Source organism: Gopherus evgoodei, chromosome 1 (genome assembly GCF_007399415.2).
Source record: "Gopherus evgoodei ecotype Sinaloan lineage chromosome 1, rGopEvg1_v1.p, whole genome shotgun sequence".
Taxonomy (NCBI): Eukaryota; Metazoa; Chordata; order Testudines; family Testudinidae; genus Gopherus; species Gopherus evgoodei.
Window position 1 is genome coordinate 366,960,002 of NC_044322.1, and position 16,996 is coordinate 366,976,997.

A 16,996-nucleotide genomic window follows, 5' to 3' on the forward strand; every position below is an offset into this window, starting at 1 on the left:
GGCAATGCCGATGGCTTGTCACGTGTGCACTGTCTGGCTTTCCAAGCTGCCCAAGCCCTTGGTGTTGAGCAAGGGGGAGGGATATGTGACAGATCCAGACCCGTGGGGTACAGGAGTCTGGTAGAGGGCAAATATACTGGTCACTGGATGAATAGTTTTCTGTTCCCTGAGTGACCAGAGCAGAGGCTGCACTAGAGTAATCAGGAAGCTGCTAGAACCAATTAAGGCAGACAGGCTGATTAGATCACCTGCAGCCAATCAAGGCAGGCTAATCAGGGCACCTGAATTTAAAAAGCTCACTCGAGTCAGGGGAGGAGGAGCCAGAGGAGAGGAAGTGCGTGTGAGGAGCTGGGAGCAAGAGGCACAAGGAGCTGAGACTGAGAGGCTGTGCTGCTGGAGGACTAAGGAGTACAAGTGTTATCAGACACCAGGAGGAAGGTCCTGCGGTGAGAATAAAGAAGATGTTTGGAGGAGGCCATGGGGAAGTAGCCCAGAGAGGTGTAGCTGTCATGCAGCTATTACAGGAGGCACTCTAGACAGCTGCAATCCACAGGGCCCTGGGCTGGAACCCAGAGTAGAGGGCGGGCCCGGGTTCCCCTCAAACCTCCCAACTCCTGATCAGACACAGAAGGAGCTGATCCAGACTGTGAGTTAGATCACTGAGGTGAGCAAATCTGCCAATAAGCGCAGGGCCCACCAAGGTAGAGGAGGAACTTTGTCACACTTGCTTACATCACACCTGCTAATACAGCCCAGAATGATGTTCCCTTTTTTTTGCACAATGTTACACTGTTGACTCCAGCTCCCTTTCAGCAGTGCTCCTTCCTAGGCAGTCATTACACATTTTGTATGTGTGCAACTGATTGCTCCTTCCCAAGGGGAGGACTTTGCATTTGTCCCTATTGAATTTCATCCTATTTACTTCAGACCATTTCTGCAGTTTGTCTGGATCATTTTGAATTATAATCCTATCCTCCAAAGCATTTGCAACCCCTCCCAGCTTGGTATCATCGCACCAGGCAGAGGCAAAACATGGCCCATCTTGTAACAGTCCGGAAACACATCCATGGGGTAAGCCCAGTGGCGCTCAGAACCGCTCTGGTCAGTGGCAGCCTGAGCAGTAAAATTACCAACCTGGAGACCCCCCTCTCCCATTCTAACTCTGGGCCTTATTCTGCCCGACATGCTGAGGTGAACCTTACTTTGTGAATAGTCCTAGTGGTTTCAAAGGTGCTACTCAACGGAAGGTTGGCCAAAGTAGGACCACGGAGACTAGGGAAAGCAGACTCCTCCTTCAGACCTCTCAGCAGGGTCCATAGCAGTAACTATCTGCACTTCTTAGGGTATGTCTTCTACCCACTGGACCAGCAATCAATCCAGCAGGGGTCAATTTATCGCATCTACTCTAGACGCGATAAATCAACACCCAAGCGCTCTCTCATTGACTCCTATACTCCATCGCTGTGATAGGCACAGGCGGAGTTGATGGGTGAGTGGCAGCAGTTGACTCAGCACAGGGAAGACAGCACAGTAAGTCGATCTAAGTACCTCAACCTCAGCTATGTTATTCATGTAGCTGAACTTATGTAACTTAAATTGATCCCCCCCCGCCCGCGCAGACCAGGCCTTAAGAGAGATGAGACGCACAAGGCTGAATTATGCTCCCTGTTACACTGCTAACAACCTGGAGTGACTCCACTAGACTTCAACACAATAGCAAAAGTCTGATCCCACATTTAATTGAAGAAACTCACTCAGGCCCCATCCTTTCCGCTTATGTTCCCAGAAGCCCGACATCCAATGAAGTGGAGGTACCCAGCCCCTCTTCTCCTGGCACCATCTGATGAAGTGTTTACTCCTTGGTTTTTCGGTCCCTTTCCAAGGTTTCCAGCAGGCACAGAATCTGCCTGTGGAGTTTTCATTTCTTCTGTGAGTTTGCTGGGGGAGCAAATGGCAGTGGAGGACTGAGGTTTTCCATTTAACAATCAGTTTCTGGAATGGAATGGAGACCCTTATGCATCACCAAGTCAGATGCTTCCCTTTGTGGCTGGCAAAGTGATCACCACAACAGCAGTCTGCCAGCATGTTATTCACCGGCCAGCCCGATGTTGACTAATATATGCTGGCTAGCATACAAATATATATCATAGTAATCATATGTATTATCTGCACCATATATACATATTGTACATGATGTTAATGTGTGTGTATATATTATACACACGCAAAGCACCAATAATGTAATAGTGATAGAACCTAATCCTGTCTGTACCATAATCCTGTTCACTTATGCTAAGGATCGCATAATACCTGGCATTTGCTGAAGTCAGCATTTGGCACAATCTGATAGGAAACTTGTCAAAATTGACACATTCGTTCTCTGTCATGGTACAAACTAGGGAAGGACCTTCATGGATCAGTACATGGAATGCTAATGTTCAAAACAAAGCTAAGGAAGGAACTGAACAAGAAGTTATGGAACTGGAACTAACTGATGGGTTGGATTTTAGTGTCGCGTAAAGAAATGGATAACTTGTAAAGTCACATAAATAGCTGCAGCCGAAACCTGTAACTTGAGGAGCACAACTTCTGCATAAGATTAAGGTACCATCGCTGCATGCGACTACTCTTTGGAGACTGGTATGGTCTAGAAACTTTTTCCTGTATCGCATTAATAAACCTGATGTTGGTCATTTGGTCTTGAGTATATTTCAAACGAAATAAACCAAAGTGTGGTCAGGCAATTGACTATACAATTTATCAACACTGATCGTCATGGAGGAGAGGGGCTGCTCGCACAGCACTTTGAAAGAGTAAAACACTATGTACAGGAGGCTATTAAATTTCACTGCTCATGCTCTCCATAACTCCCCCACACTCATTACAGCTGTCACTCAGAAAGCTTTTTCTCCCAAGAAATCTTTGCTGAGACACTGCTCCCATCCGACTGCAGCTGGAAAGCCCTGCATAACTTGTGGGCCTGGTCAGAGCCACTTCCTCAAAGAAGATCCCAATGCAGCATTGTGCTGATTCCAATGAAAGTGCCTAGGAACCCTAGCTGAGCAAAGAACATGTTCTTCTTCAGCGCCCGAGCAAACAGCATGTATGTTATGCTGACACAACTGAGTCCACTTGGCAACTGTGGCCTGGAAGCATTAAGGGCTGCTCCTCCAACTTTGCAGCATACTGCCAGCCTGCAAGGGCAAGCATGACTGCCTAGATACTCAGCACCACAACCCTGCAGCACTGCCCGGGTTGTGTGCCAGGGAAAGAAGTCTCCCCCAAGGCTGTAGAACAACAACTCCAGCTGATTAAATTAAACCATCTATTTCCTGTCCCAGTTCCAGGGCTCACCAGTGGAATGGAAACCCAACAGGAACATCACACGACAAAGTGCCAGGTAGGAAGCTTAAAACAAGGTTAAATGTATGTGCTTACAAACAGGCCCGTCTGTCCTGTGGCTGCAGAACTGGGCTCCAGAATCTCAGCAGTCATTACAAAAACATTTCTGGCCCACTTGGGTGAGAAAACCCTGAAAACGTGAAGGGAGTGTAACCAGTACAGGGCTAGGTTCTAGAGTCTGCAAGCAGCCTCCAACAGCGGCTCTGAAAGGTGTGAACTGCCCTGTTCGTTTCAATGTGGTGTTGGTGATTCCAAAATGTAATGGTAGTTTAAAAGTCAATCCTATTTTACTGGTGAGCATGTCAGCAAAAGATCCAGCAAGTGTGATTATCACAGGCCCAAAGTTCCCCATCACAGTTTTGCAGGTGGGGAGTTACTAAGTAGATTCATAATTTTTGTATTTAAATTGCTAAAATCCTCCATTTTTAAATTTAAATGAGGTTGCCACAGAGTCTCCAGAACGCCACAGAGCCCTGGCACCTTAGGGCCAGCTTGTTGGCAGTTGTTTATAACCAAGCCAGCATTTACACTCACAGCCTCTGCTGAGGACGTCCAAGTGCTTTAGAAACGCTCCTGTGAGATAAGAGAATCCGATCCCAGTGTCAATCCGGGAACAGGCCCCAAATCCCTGACTCTCCAGATTGATCCTTGTGTAACCTGATCAAAACTCGGTTTAATGATGCAGGATTTGAGGCCAATAATTATCCACCAGATCTGTGTGTAAACTGAGACAGGCTCTGATATACCTATGCAACAAAGGCATCAGGGGTTAAATTAAAAGCTGAATGATGGGGAGGGAAGCTAGAACTTTAGCTGTGTTACCACCACAGACTAGAGGGTGCCGCCTTGTGATCTGGGTGCGCCAATGCACTATGGAAAGGAAAAGTGTTAGCTTCATACATTTGGGTACTCAGACAGCCTCTATGCTTTCCCCCCAGAAAGGCAAAGCTACCCACAGGAAAAGGAAAGGGAACTTGTTGAAAGCTTGATTCCTGTCTACTCTCACATCTGTCATGTCGGGATCCATTGCCGGGGGTGGGGAGAGAGAGGAGAATGAGAAGAGACAGAGGTTAGGGCAATCTCTAGTTCAGCACAGAGAAATACAGGCTTGACCGTGTGGGACTTGCATGTGAACAGGCTTCTACTTCCTAACCAGGCCAGCCATGGGGCAGTTGTCCCTTACTCCCAAGTGAGAGCCAAGGATGTCCCTTTCAATAGCTCAGCTTCTGTAGCACACTCAGGCGAGGAAAAAGGACTGGGTCACATTCCCACTGGATATGCACACACAGACTCCACCTTCCACGGCAATCCAGAAAGACATGTGTTTTCCACAGACAGGATAGACCAGGACCCAGCCCCCTTGGCGGTGTTGCAGAGCTAGGCTGGTGCATGTTATATAACACAAATGGGATCAGAAGATGCAGAGACATACACAAGGAAGCAATAGTACCAATACACTTCGCGTCAGACTACCCTTCTCACCCAGCCAGCAGACTCCAATACTCAGAACCCACAGCCTGATCTTCTGCCCAACCCCTTCCCTACCTGGCTTGTTAGAGGCCAGTCCTGCAGCCCTTACTGAAATGAGTAGTGCTGCTGTCATCTCGGGCAAGTCAAAGCCTCACATTGGGCGGTGTAGCAGCCATCAGTCTTGCCGAAGGGCTCCTGGGCACAGCCAGAAGGAATAGTAATGTTACTGTTTCCAATGCTATATTTGCAGTGGTCCACCAAAGAATGGTATTTCAAACTATTTCAGACCTCTGTCTGCTAATCTCATTTAATCCTGGAGAAATTTTGGCAGAACCTCTGGATTAACATGATACTCGGCCAAGTCCTCACACACATACAGGTACTTTACTGCAAATCATATTTCCCCGGTAAGCTATTGGGTTCTCTCTGCTCAGACTGTTTTTCCCACACCCTTCACTGCTTCTTCCAACTTCTTCAATAGTTGTGCTCCCCCATCAAAAATTCTGAACAAAAAGCTAGTTCTAAGAATATCCAGGATAGTGGACAAGCCCCATAAAGCCTAAAATGATTGCTGGAGGTCAGCTAGCCATTGCAATCCCAGGCTTTCATCACCACCTTCCTGGGATCTAACACATTTAACACTGGATTCCCCTTTGCCCAAGAAGGTTAGAATACTCAGATCTAACTTGATGAGACGGGCACGTTGTCCTTTTTGTTTTAGAAATGGCATGGAATCATTACTCAGCCCCTTGGTTCCCATACTTGGCAAAGCAATTCAGGGTTTTTTTAAATGCTAAGTGATTAGATCACAGCGCTGCCCAATCGGTTAAGTGCTTTTCCTTTTATTTTTAGGCCATGAGCCCATTTGGAGTTTTAAGACCCAAGCAAGTGATCTAACTTAGTAAGTTCTCCCCATTCTATACCTGACAGGTTTGAAAAAAAAAAAAAAACATTTGATTAAAAAAAAAATACTGATCTCCTCAGTGGGGACCTCCTTCTATGAAGTCTTAACCCCGAGCGAATTCTTGTGGCATAGAAAGTTGTGGTCCTAGTGGAATTACTGAAATGACAATTTGTTTTTTGGCCTAGTGCTAATTTCACTAGTTTAAAAGCTCAGTACTCTGCTGAAGGCTCCCATGCCCTTGAAACACGATGGACACAATTAAGTGCAGAGGTCCTGGGAAGGATGGTTAGTTCTTCTCGTACAGTTAGAAAACAGGAACATGTCACCATAGAAGTAAAGTAGTTATGAGCAGGACCCGGGTTCTCATCTCTTCCCAGAAAGCCACCAACTGCTGTTAGCTGAATGTCTCATAATAACCTGCTTCTCCTCTGGACTGAAGTGCAGTATAGTCAATATGGCAGTTAGAGTCTGCTGACGGCCCAGTGAGTCTGGTAAAGTCAAGAACCGATAGACAATGTTCTTGAGATATTCCAGGTTGGCTCCCTCTCTGCTCTTATCCCTTAAGTTCTTCTGAATATGGTCTTGAAGGGTGGATACCTCTTCCCTATGCTTCTCTTCCTCAACCAAAAGTCTCTCTTGGAGTTGGTGAACTTCCTTCTCCAGTTTGTGCTTCTGCTTCCTTAAGGCTACAATTTCTACCTCTTTCCGGGCCAGCTGCTCTGCATATAGAAAGAAAGTGGTCTCATTGGTGGCAGCAAGATGCAGAGCCTGGGTGAGGTTCTCAGAAGAGATTGCACCCATTAAATCATCACCGCTAATGTCACTCCCTGGTGGTAGGTAGTTTTTGGATCCTTGAAGACCATAAGGTATGGCTAGAGACCTCAACTGCTCCAGCTCTTGGTCCTTTTCCGACAGCACAGCCAGTGCTCTGTCCCGCTGCTTGTGCATCTCTTCCTCCAGCTTTAGTGCCCTTTCCATGTAATCCAGCTGGCATTTCTCTAGGTCCTGTCTGTGAACCTGCTGAAGGTGGGACACCTCTTGCTTCTTGGCTTCCATTTCTTGCTTGTGTTGCTTTTCCATCTCCTCACAGGAGAGCCGAAGTGCAACGTATTTCTCCTTCAGCTCAGCCAGCTGTTCCTGGGTGTCCTCTAGCTCTTTGGCCAGGTTGCCATCTTTGGCTGACTTGTTCTTGAGGACCACTTGTGCTCTCATCTTGTACCTTTCAAATTCCTCCTTCAGTTGCTTCAGCTCTTGCTGGTAATACAGAGCAGTAGCCTTCTCCCCATCCCCAGTCTCAGTGCCCTTTGGCAGCTCCAGCTCACAGAGCTTTTCTATGTCCAGGGTGGGCTGACTCTTCTTGGCTGCCATTTGCAGCAGCTTCTTCAGCTTCTCCATTTTGTCTTTCAGAACGTTAACATCCAGGCTGGCTTCCTCAATGTGAATGTCCATTGGGGATCGGCTGGAAGCAGCGATGGCCAGAGTCTTGTTTTCCAGGTCTAACTGCACAATGCGGTCCTTTAGTTTCTGAATGGTCATTTGGTCTTTTTGTTTGGCTTTTTCGTAAGTGCCAAGCAGCTCTGACACCTCAGAGACCTGGCTCTCCAAGCTGGCCACTCGGCGCTCCTCCATCTGGGCATGCTGACGGAGCTGCTCTTCTGCCTGTGCAGTCTGGAAACAAAAGGAGCACAGACAGGTTACACGTCTGTTTGTTTTATCCTGGAAATTTGTGGCAGATATTAACCTTGGTCTCCTGAAACCGAAGCTAGCACCCTAGCCACCAGGCCATCCTTCCTCTCTCACAATCAAGTCTGGGCCATTACACAGCTAGTCTGGCCCATATTTAAAGGACAAATAACAAGAAACAATTTTCTATTTGCATTCCCCATTCTCAAGCAAGAAGTGCTGCTATGCCACACTGGCACTGGCAATGAGAGGCATGCCAGCGCTGGATCTCTTAAGGCCTGTTTTTCTTACGGGATTTCTCAAAACCTGGGTGTAATCTAAAGGATGTAGTAGACGAAACTGCACTGAGTAGAACTGCAGCATCTTGCAGAGCTAGTATCATAGCCAAATTCAAGTAATCTTCTCCACTGGTCAGACTTCCCTGGGAAATCCTATTAGAGGCCATTTTCCAAGGACAAGCCCACAGAGCAGGGCCACCCAGAGAGGAGGGGCAATTCGCCCCAGTCCCTGGGCCCCACAGGGGCCCCAACGAGAATGTCGGAGGCTCCCCACCCACCCATCCACCGGTGCCTCAGCGCGCCACGTCCAGGAGCGGCCCTGGACAGAGCTAAAGCGGCCTGGCTCCAGTAGGGCCTGAGCTCGTGTGGTAAGGGGGCGGGGCCTGAGCTCCTCCCGCTCAGAGATGTGTGGTAAGGGGGAGGAGCTATGGCTGAGTGGCAGGAGCTCGCGTCCCGTGGAGCCAGGCTGCTGCAGCACCATCCAGGGCGTTCTTGGACGCGGCATGCTGAGGCTCTGGGAGAAGGAGGTGGGGATAAGTGGCATGGTAAGGAGGCTGGGGGGGGGGGCAAGAGGAGTTTGATAAAGGGCAGGGAGTCCTGGGGACAGTCAGGGCACAAGAAGGGGGCATAGGTTCGGGGTAGGGGGCAGTCAGGGGACAGGGGTTGGATGGTGGGTGTTCCGAGGGTCCATCAGGAATCAGTGGGGGGGAGAGGTGGATGGGGTCGGAGCAGTCAGGGGACAGGGAGTAGGGGGTTCCTGGGGGGTGGGGTCCCAGGGGAGCAGTCAGGGGACAAGGAGCAGGATGGGTCGGGGATTCTGAGAGGGGCAGTCAGGGGGCTGGGAGTGGGTGGGGGTCAAATAAGGGGCAGAACCAGACTGTTTGAGGAGGCAAAGCATTCCCTTCCCTAAAGCTCATTCAGCAGTTTGAGGCTTGCAGACAGCTATTTAACACAAAGATCCAAGCTGTTATCTTTTCCCTTAGGGCTACCATCCCTTTCACTTCTCGAATGCCAAATTATAGTCTACCATTTAATTTTAGTGCCATAGGGAGACTCCTGTCAGGGGAGGGTAGCTTCATTAAAATTAGCCACTTTAGATTAACAGCGATAGAGCCAAGAGAGCCATAGGGCAGGGATCACATGACAAGAGCAATATTCTACACCATCTACCTCCTTCCCAACCCTTCCAAGGGAGACCCCCTTCCCCTGCATTCCCCAAAGCTCCAGAGGGGTTAATTCAGTGGTTCTCAGACTTTTGTACTGGTGACCCCTTTCACATAGCAAACCTCTGAGTGTGACCCCACTCCCCTTATAAACTAAACACACTTTTTTATATATTTAACACTATTATAAATGGTGGAGGCAAAGCAGGGTTTGAGGTGGAGGCTGATAGCTCACAACCCCCAGTAATAACCTTGTGAGCCCATGAGGAGGCCCAACCCCCAGTTTGAGAATCCCTGGGTTAATTTAATTTTAGCACCCTGTGTCCATTCACATGCATGTGCTATTTTGAGTATTTCAGTTTTCACAACATATGCTCATCCCAGATTCCCGGAACAAGCTCAAATGCTCAGTTCGTGGAGTATGTACATAAGTTATACTAAAGACAAACCCACAGTAACTGTCTCCAGTTTCTGAGGGATGCCATGGAGCCAGTCTCTAGGAAACTGATTAAATTAATGGAGGTTAAGTCCATTAATGGGTATTAGCCAGAATGGGTAAGGAATGGTGTCCCTAGCCTCTGTTTCAAAGAGGGTGGTGATGGACGACAGGAGAGAGATCACTTGATCATTATCTGTTAGGTTCACTCTCTCTGGGGCACATGGCATTGGTCCCTGTTGGTAGACAGGATACTGGGCTGGATGGACCTTTGGTCTGACCCAGTATGGCCATTCTTATGTTCTAAGCTAAACGAACCCAAAGTTATAGAGACTGATATAAATCAAGGAAACCAGCAGAGTATCAGAAACCTGGAAAAATCTCTGACTGGATGGGCTCAAGCGTTTGGTCACAAGCTAAGGTGGTTCAAAAAATTTGGATTTTTTTTTTAAAAGATTTTTTTTTGTTTCTTTAAACAATCAAACGCAGCAAGCAGCAAACATTTGGCTACACACTTCTGAAACCCCTAACCATGTTCAGATTTTGGCAGACTAATTTCAGCTTTTCAATTAAAAAAAACACAACAAATTTTGAAGGAAAGCAGACATTGTCTGTGATTTTTTTCTGCTTTTTAAAAACCCCTAGTTTTTCATCCAAAAAAAGTTTTGATGGAAAATATTTGTCCAACCCTTTTAATGAGCTTTTAGTGCCTTTTACCACTAGCTGATGCTGAGAACCAGTGATACCTTGTAAAGGTGACTTGAAAAGTTCTCTCAAAACTGGGTTTGTGCTGAGATGCAGAAGGTTTTTAAATGTTTATTTTTCTCAGGGCACCCAAGAGGGGGGCAAGTGGGGCAATTTGTCCTGGGCCCTACAGGGGCCCCCACGAGAATATAGTATTCTACAGTATTGTGATGCAGTAGGTACTTTCTGTGTGGGGAGTGGGAGAGCACGGGAGGACTTTGGGGGTGGACGATGCCAGAGCCTGTAACCTGAGCTAGGTAAGGGAGGGGAAAGGTCAACACCTTTACCCGGGAAGGGGACAAAGGAAGGGAGTGGCAGGAGGGAAGCAGTTTGAGTTTGGGCTTGGGGCTGGATGGGCGGAATTCAGGGTATCCTAGCTAGGATCCAAGCATCCTGAAAGCCCAGAAGGACTCGGTGGAGGGGTCCTGACTGTGCCTGCAAGCCCTGTAACCTGTGTTCCTGTTGTCCAATAAACCTTCTGTTTTACTGGCTGGCCGAGAGTCACTGTGGGTCCCAGGAACAGGGGTGCAGGGCCGGACTCCCCCATACTCCGTGACAAGTATTGAAACTTTTTTTTTATGGAAGGGGCCCCTGAAATTGTTTTGCCCCAGGTCCCCCTAATCCTCTGGGCGGCCCTGCCACACAGGAGTGTGAGACCAGAGATAAAATGAAATTAACACCCATGTGTTATCTGGTGGAAGGAATTTTCTAGCCATTTCCAAATCCAGAGGGGAAAAAAGAATTCTGGAATGTTAAGAGGAGAAGTTGGAGATTTTATTCTGGAATTCTTTTAACAGCAAATCCAATTACTAAAGATGATTTCTATCTCCTTTTTAATCTGGGTTTGCCTACTCATCGCTCTCTCCTCCGTATCCCTGGTTTCTGCCCTTCTCTCTCCCTACCTGCATATGACAGGCCTTTGCCCTGTTGTTCCCCCTGCCAGCCAAACTTCACAGAGAGTGATCACAAAGGGACTCAACAGCAGAGCTTCCCCAGGAATACCATGAAACTTACAAGGACAGCACAAGACATCAGTTTCACGTTGCGCCCACCAACACTGAGGAGCAATTGCCAATGGCAGCATAAGATTATTCTCAATGGAACAGACAAGGGTCCTTGTAGTCTGATATCTGGCTGCCAGGGAAGGTGTGAAATTGTCAAAATGCATCTCATTGTGCATGCGCACAGTACCAAGAAAAGAGGAAAGATTTTTTCATGACCCCAGCTCAGCCCCTGAAGCTGAAGAGTTAAAAGCCCTTCTCATTTCACTTTATCTTACTGAGTTATTTACTTCAGCATCCATTGATAGGGAGTTCTGTTAATTTTAATGTAGTGTTTTGTAAATCATTTCCATAATAATTCAATTTACACTGCTCTTTCACTGCAGGATCTTGAAAAGTTTTACAAAAGTACAATCACAGGAACTGCCACAATGGCTCAGAACAGTGTTCTATCCACTCCAGTATCTGGTCTCGGACAGTGGCCAGGATAACATGATTCTGAAGGTGGTGTAAGAAACTCTATAATGGACAATTATGGCATACCTGTTCATAAAAGAAGTTTCTTCCTACTTCCATTGGTTAGTGGTTGACTTTTGCCCTGAAGCATGGTAGTTTGTAACCTTACTAAAAAGTTATTCCTTCTAGTGCAACAGTAGATTTTTTGTTTTAATCTCTCTTATTTATGGTCCTATGAAGATGCAGGATTTATGTCAACCCAAACTCATTACAAATCACTATGTACTCACTATTGGTCTCTTCCTATACAAGATGTTGGCTAGTGCACCCTGGTGTACAAACAGAGAATTACCTTTCTCATCTCTTGCAGCAGCTGTGCTTGGAAGTGACTCTTGAGGCCGGACATCTCATCCTGCAGCTCCTGCAGACGGGGGTCTGGCTTGCTGTTTTCTTCCTGCACAGCCTGCAGTTCTCTCTTCAGCTCCTCCACCACCCTGCTCAGCTGCTTGGTCTGCAGTTCAGACTCTTCCATACGGTCAGCCATGTACACCCTTCCAGCCAGTGCTTCCCTGGTCTCCTCCAGCTTTAGCTCCACATCCTGGCGCAAGGTCCTCTCATTTTGCAGCAGCTTCTGTAGCTCCCGCAGCATAATGGCATGGTCACTCTGCTCTTGGGCCCGGTCATGTTGCTGTGTGATTAGACGAGCTTTGGTCTCTGCCAGCTGCTCTTGGACACACTTCATCTCTGCCTCCAACTTGCTCCTCTCTTCCTCAGCCTTTTTGCTGGCCTCATCCAGGTCCTGCTTCATTTTTTTCTTGTCTGCTAGGTATGAGGCTTCCATGCGGGATTTCTCTTGGGTGACTGTAGCCAGAGAGCTGGTCAAGGTGGACAGCTGAGTCTTCAGCTGGAGCACCCTTTTGTCAGCCTCATTAGCAGTGGCGGGCACATCCCCACTGCCAGTGCTGACACCACTCTCTGATCCACTCGCCTCCTCTGATTTCATAAGGGAAGCCCCAGCTGTGGTTCTCTCCTCTTCTATCCCCAGTTCACCCTTGGCACTGGTCAAGCTGGCTGCAGTGTCCACACTTGTAGCTGTCCCCATGCTGTCTTCACTATGAACAGAACTCCTGTCATCAGCAGAGTCAGCAAAGGAAACATTGGAGCTGGCAACATCTTCAAGGTGAGCTCCACTCAGGCCAATGTCTGTCTCATGAGACACGGACAACACTTTTAAGCTAGCTTCCAAGGCTTCCTTTTCCTTGAGCAAGCTCTTGTAGGCTCTAACAACATCCTTCAAGCGAGTCCGGTACTGAAGAAGCTGTTTCTTCTGAGATTCGATAGTTTCCAAAAGCTCTTTTTTGCTAGGACCGCCCCCAAAGTTCATGCCAAACTTCTCCATGACTGCTCAGCAGCTGTTCAACTTTGCTGCTCGTGCAAACTGAAAGGAGAGGGAGAAAAAACAGGAGTGAAGGCTACATAGGCAGCCTTAGCAAGTCTTAAAACAGATGAGTGCAGGCGACCCTACGAGGCCACAGCGCTGGGCTCCCCCCAGCCATGGAGCGCTCGGGCTAACAGATCTGTAGGGCAGTAGCTCGGGGCACAGCCACAGGTATGGGAAGACTCTGAACACCAGAGACCTACCCCAGCAGAAGGCCAGACCAGGCCCAGGACCGGACGCTGGGGGACTCGTGAGGCCCTCCAGCTCCGTCACGGCCAAACTCCCGCCGCCTCTCCCTGCCCCTCACTTCACCCGTCTGCGAAATGGGCTCACACCCACCGCTCGGAGGGGCTGCGGGGCCGAGGGCGGCTCAGACCCGCGCGGGGGCAGCCCCTGGCCGTAGGACCCCGGACCCACCTCACACCGACCCCGCCAAGGGCGTTTCTCCTCACCCGGATCCCCACCTCCGGCTCCATCCCACCGTCACCACGCATGCGCGTATCCCATAGGTCCCAGCCCTCGCGCCTGCGTGCAGCCCATTGTTCCCGGCTCTCGCGCCTGCGCGTTCCGCACCGCTTCCTTCCAAAGCGCGTGCGCATAGGACGCCGGTCCCCAGCCGACGCGTGCTTCTCATGTGCCAATCCTGGTGGCTCCCTCCGAACGCTCGCGAACGCATGCGCATATCTCGTAATACCCGTCCAACACCCGCCGCGCCTGCGCGAATCCCCGTGGCTCCCTTCCAACAGTTGCACATGCGCCTGTTGGTCCCCTTTGAGTGTAAGTGCGCGAGCGCACGCTCCTGTCTTTCCGCCGCTGACGCTTACTGCGCATGTGCTGATTGCAATAAACTCTTACTCTGCCACTCGCAGACCCGCAGGCGCCCTCCTGGGACAGGGCGGGGCCTATGAGTTTGGGGGCGGGGCCTCTTGGTTAGCAGCTGCAGAACTGTGTTTGGAGACCCGGGGCGGTGTGAATGCTTTGCTAGGGAGTCTCCTGGCTAGGGTGATCAGCTGTCCTGGTTTTATAGGGAGGACAGTCCCAACTTTGGGGTCTTTTTCTTATATAGGCTCCTATTACCCTCCACTCCGTCCCAATTTTGCTGGCTGGTCACCCTACTCTGGCAGTGGGCACGAGAGGGGCCCGGAGCAGAGCTGTCAAAAGGGGGAGCTGAATTTGCTGCAGACCCTGAGTACCAAATCTGGGGGAGTCCCGAGAGGCAGAGGTGCTCAGAAAGTGGCATGCAGAAGTGTTTTAAAGCCCAAGTGAACGTGACTCCTTGCTTTCTAGGGCCTGTCCTTGCAAGGGGGGCTGTCTCACTGTAGAATAAACCTCTTTCTCAGGCAGAAGGCTTGTTCCTTTGAGCTCAGAAGAGAAACCCTAGTCTGCCTCTTGCTCATTAGCAGGATCTTGATTCTGAGGCAAGATACCCGGAACTGTTACGGACAGCTTAATATGGCTCCATTCTAGAATTCAATAGCCCAGTATTAGTCATGTAGTTGTAGTTGTGTGTGACTCCCAGGATATCAGAGACTAGGTGGGTGAGGTAATGTCTGACCTGTTGGTGGAAAAGACAAGCTTACCCAGAGCTCTTCCTCAGGTCCAGCAGAAGCTGGTACAATAGAAGCTACTCCCTCACCCACTTCGCCTCTCTTGGTGGATTAAAGCACTCACCTTATGGATGTTGGTCCCCATCACTGGAGCCACTTGTGATCGGAAGCTTAGCTTTCATTTCAAAAAAACCTTGACGTGCTAAATGCAGGCCAGGTGCACCAGCTGCCCAGGCCGCTCAGAGGTGGGAGCAAGTGGGGCAATTTGCCCCAGGCCCCGCAGGGGCCCCACAAGCCCTGGCCTGGCAGCGGTCCGGGTCTTTGGTGGCGGGGGGCCCTTCAGTCTCTCTGGGTCTTCAGCAGCATTTCGGTGGCAGGGGGCCCTTCAGTGCTGCCAAAGATGTGGAGCGACTGAAGGGCCCCCTGCCACCGAAATGCCATTGAAGACCCAGACCGCCGCTGGATGAGCACAAGCGCCACAGCTCCCCTGCTTTGCCCAAGGCCCCCTGAATCCTCTGGGCGGCCCTGTAACTGACTGGTAGACACCCTGAAACAATAGTTCCAAAAGACGTGGACTAGCCCATTCAGCTTAACTTCAAAAGCTGGTGCCACTTCCAAGGGACAGGACTACATAGCAGGGCCATGACCCAGGGTGGGAGGATCATGAGCAGCATGCCTGGAGCTGCAGGAAGCCAAAATTTTGGAGGTGAGTGAGTGGTAGGACTCTCTTGGGAAGTGGGGTCTGGCAGGATTTAAGGCTACAGAGATGTGGCTCTTTCAGGAGGCAGGCCAGCTCCTTGGGGGTGGTTAGCACTTTGAGAGGCGGGACTTGTGTTGGTAGAGGGTGGGGATATTGTTATGGGACCGGGCTTATGCTTCCCAGGATTGGGCTGTTACTTGCTGGGGTTGGGTAACCCCAAGGAGGTGGGGCTAATGCTGCAGGGAAGTGGCGCTCTCAGGAGGCGAGACTAATGGTGCTGAACCAGGGCTCCTGCTCCCAGGGAATGGCTAGTCCTGCAAGGGCGGGGTCTCTTCCAGGAGGTGGGGCTAAGGCTGATGGCAGCAGAGCTCTTTTGGAAGACGTGATTGGCTAACAGTGTTGGGCCGTGGCTCATGCTCCCAGGGGTGGGGCTAGCGTTGAAGGGGGTGGGGCTGTTACTGGGCCTGGGGCTGTTTCAGGAGGCGGGGCTAAGGCTGCAGGGAATGGAGCTGTTTCAGAAGGCAGCCAGGAGCCAGGCTAAGGCGGCAAGGAGGCGGAGCTCTGTCAGGAGGTAGGGCTAAGGCTGCTGGGGGCAGAACTGTTTCAGAAGGCAGGTGGGACGGAGCTAAATAAGGAGGCGGGACTAAGGTAGGCGGGGGCAGGGCTAGGTCTGGATGTGGCACTAAGTCTGCCAGGAGGCAGAGTTAAGGTGGTGGGGGCGGGGCTCTGTTGGAAGGTGGGGCTAAGCCAGGCGGGGCTCTGCCAGGAGGCGGGGCTAAGACTTCCAGGAGGTGGGGTTCTGTAGGGAGGTGGGCTAAGGTGGGCGGGGGGGCTTGGTCCAGAGGCGGGGCTAAGGAGGCAGAGCTCTGTCCAGAGGCGGTGCTAAGCGGTGGGGGTGGGGCTAAGGCTGCCAGGATGTGGGGTTCTGTATGGAGGCGGGGCTAAAATGAACAGGGGCGGGGCTCTCTCTGGAGGCGGGGATGAGGGGGTGGGTTTCTGTCCTGAGGAGGGGCTAATAGGGCAGGGGCGGGGTTCTGTCCGGAGGCGGGGCTAAGGCAGGCGGGGGCGGAGTTCTGTCAGGAGGCGGGGCTAATAGAGCGGGGCTCTGTCCTGAGGTGGGGCTAAGGGGGCTGGGGGGCTCTGATGGGAGGCTGGGATAAGCCGGAGGGGGTTGGGCTCTGTCCGGAGGTGGGGCTAAAGTGGGTGGGAGCAGGACTCTGTACAGAGGCTGGGCTAAGGTGGGCGGGGGCTCTGCCGGGAGGCGTGGCTAAGGGGAGTGGGGGCAGGGCTCTGTCAGAGGGCAGGGCTAGGGTGGGCGGGGGCTCTGTCCGGAGGCGGGGCTAAGCGGGCAGGGCGGGGCTCTGTCAGGAGGCGGGGCTAAGCGGGCGGGGCGGGGCTCTGTCCAGAGGGCGGGGCTCTGTCCGGAGGCGGGGCTAAGGCGGGTGGGGGCGGGGCTCTGTCCGGAGGGCGGGGCAAAGGCGGGTGGACGGGGCTCTGTCCGGAGGGCGGGGCTAAGGCGGGTGGGGGCGGGGCTCTGTCCGGAGGGCGGGGCTAAGCGGGCGGGGCGGGGCTCTGTCCGGAGGCGGGGCTAAGCGGGCGGGGCGGGGCTCTGTCAGAGGGCAGAGCTAGGGTGGGCGGGGCTCTGTCCGGAGGCGGGGCTAAGCGGGCGGGGCGGGGCTCTGTCCGGAGGGCGGGGCTCTGTCCGGAGGCGGGGCTAAGCGGGCGGGGCGGGGCTCTGTCCGGAGGGCGGGGCTCTGTCCGGAGGCGGGGCTAA

At 51.2% G+C, this 16,996-nt stretch overlaps 2 protein-coding genes across 5 annotated transcripts in view; both read right to left on the reverse strand.

The window, feature by feature from the left end:
- Positions 1 to 5,067, reverse strand: part of LOC115637137 (transmembrane protein 116-like) — a 36,907-nt gene extending 31,840 nt beyond the window's left edge. Inside the window, exon 1 of the mRNA XM_030538232.1 lies at positions 4,982 to 5,067. Coding sequence (XP_030394092.1) covers positions 4,982 to 5,005 — 24 coding nt within the window. The 5' untranslated portion in view covers positions 5,006 to 5,067. The remainder of the gene's footprint in view (positions 1 to 4,981) is intronic.
- Positions 1,718 to 13,530, reverse strand: GCC1 (GRIP and coiled-coil domain containing 1). Of its 4 annotated transcripts, XR_003997117.1 has the most exons (4): positions 13,393 to 13,501; positions 11,890 to 12,975; positions 2,311 to 7,444; positions 1,718 to 1,992 (listed from the first exon to the last, which is right to left on the reverse strand). XR_003997117.1 is itself a non-coding variant. In XM_030537632.1 (3 exons), the coding sequence occupies exons 2-3, from the start codon at positions 12,934 to 12,936 to the stop codon at positions 6,140 to 6,142; spliced, it is 2,352 nt and encodes a 783-aa protein (XP_030393492.1). In that variant the 5' UTR covers positions 12,937 to 12,975; positions 13,428 to 13,530; the 3' UTR covers positions 1,718 to 6,139. The 4 variants fall into 4 exon arrangements, 3 of the variants coding, with proteins under 3 accessions (XP_030393492.1, XP_030393406.1, XP_030393612.1); XM_030537632.1 differs by having other exon boundaries at positions 1,718 to 7,444; positions 13,428 to 13,530; XM_030537546.1 differs by having other exon boundaries at positions 1,718 to 7,444.
- Between the last annotated feature and the right edge of the window lie 3,466 nt (positions 13,531 to 16,996).

Excerpts from the sequence above, each read along its gene's own strand:
- GCC1 (XM_030537632.1), bottom strand. The coding sequence starts at position 12,936 with ATGGAGAAGTTTGGCATGAACTTTGGGGGCGGTCCTAGCAAAAAAGAG. Across the intron at positions 7,445-11,889 it reads TGCTGCAAGAGATGAGAAAG|ACTGCACAGGCAGAAGAGCA; the intron begins GTAATTCTCTGT and ends TTTTGTTTCCAG.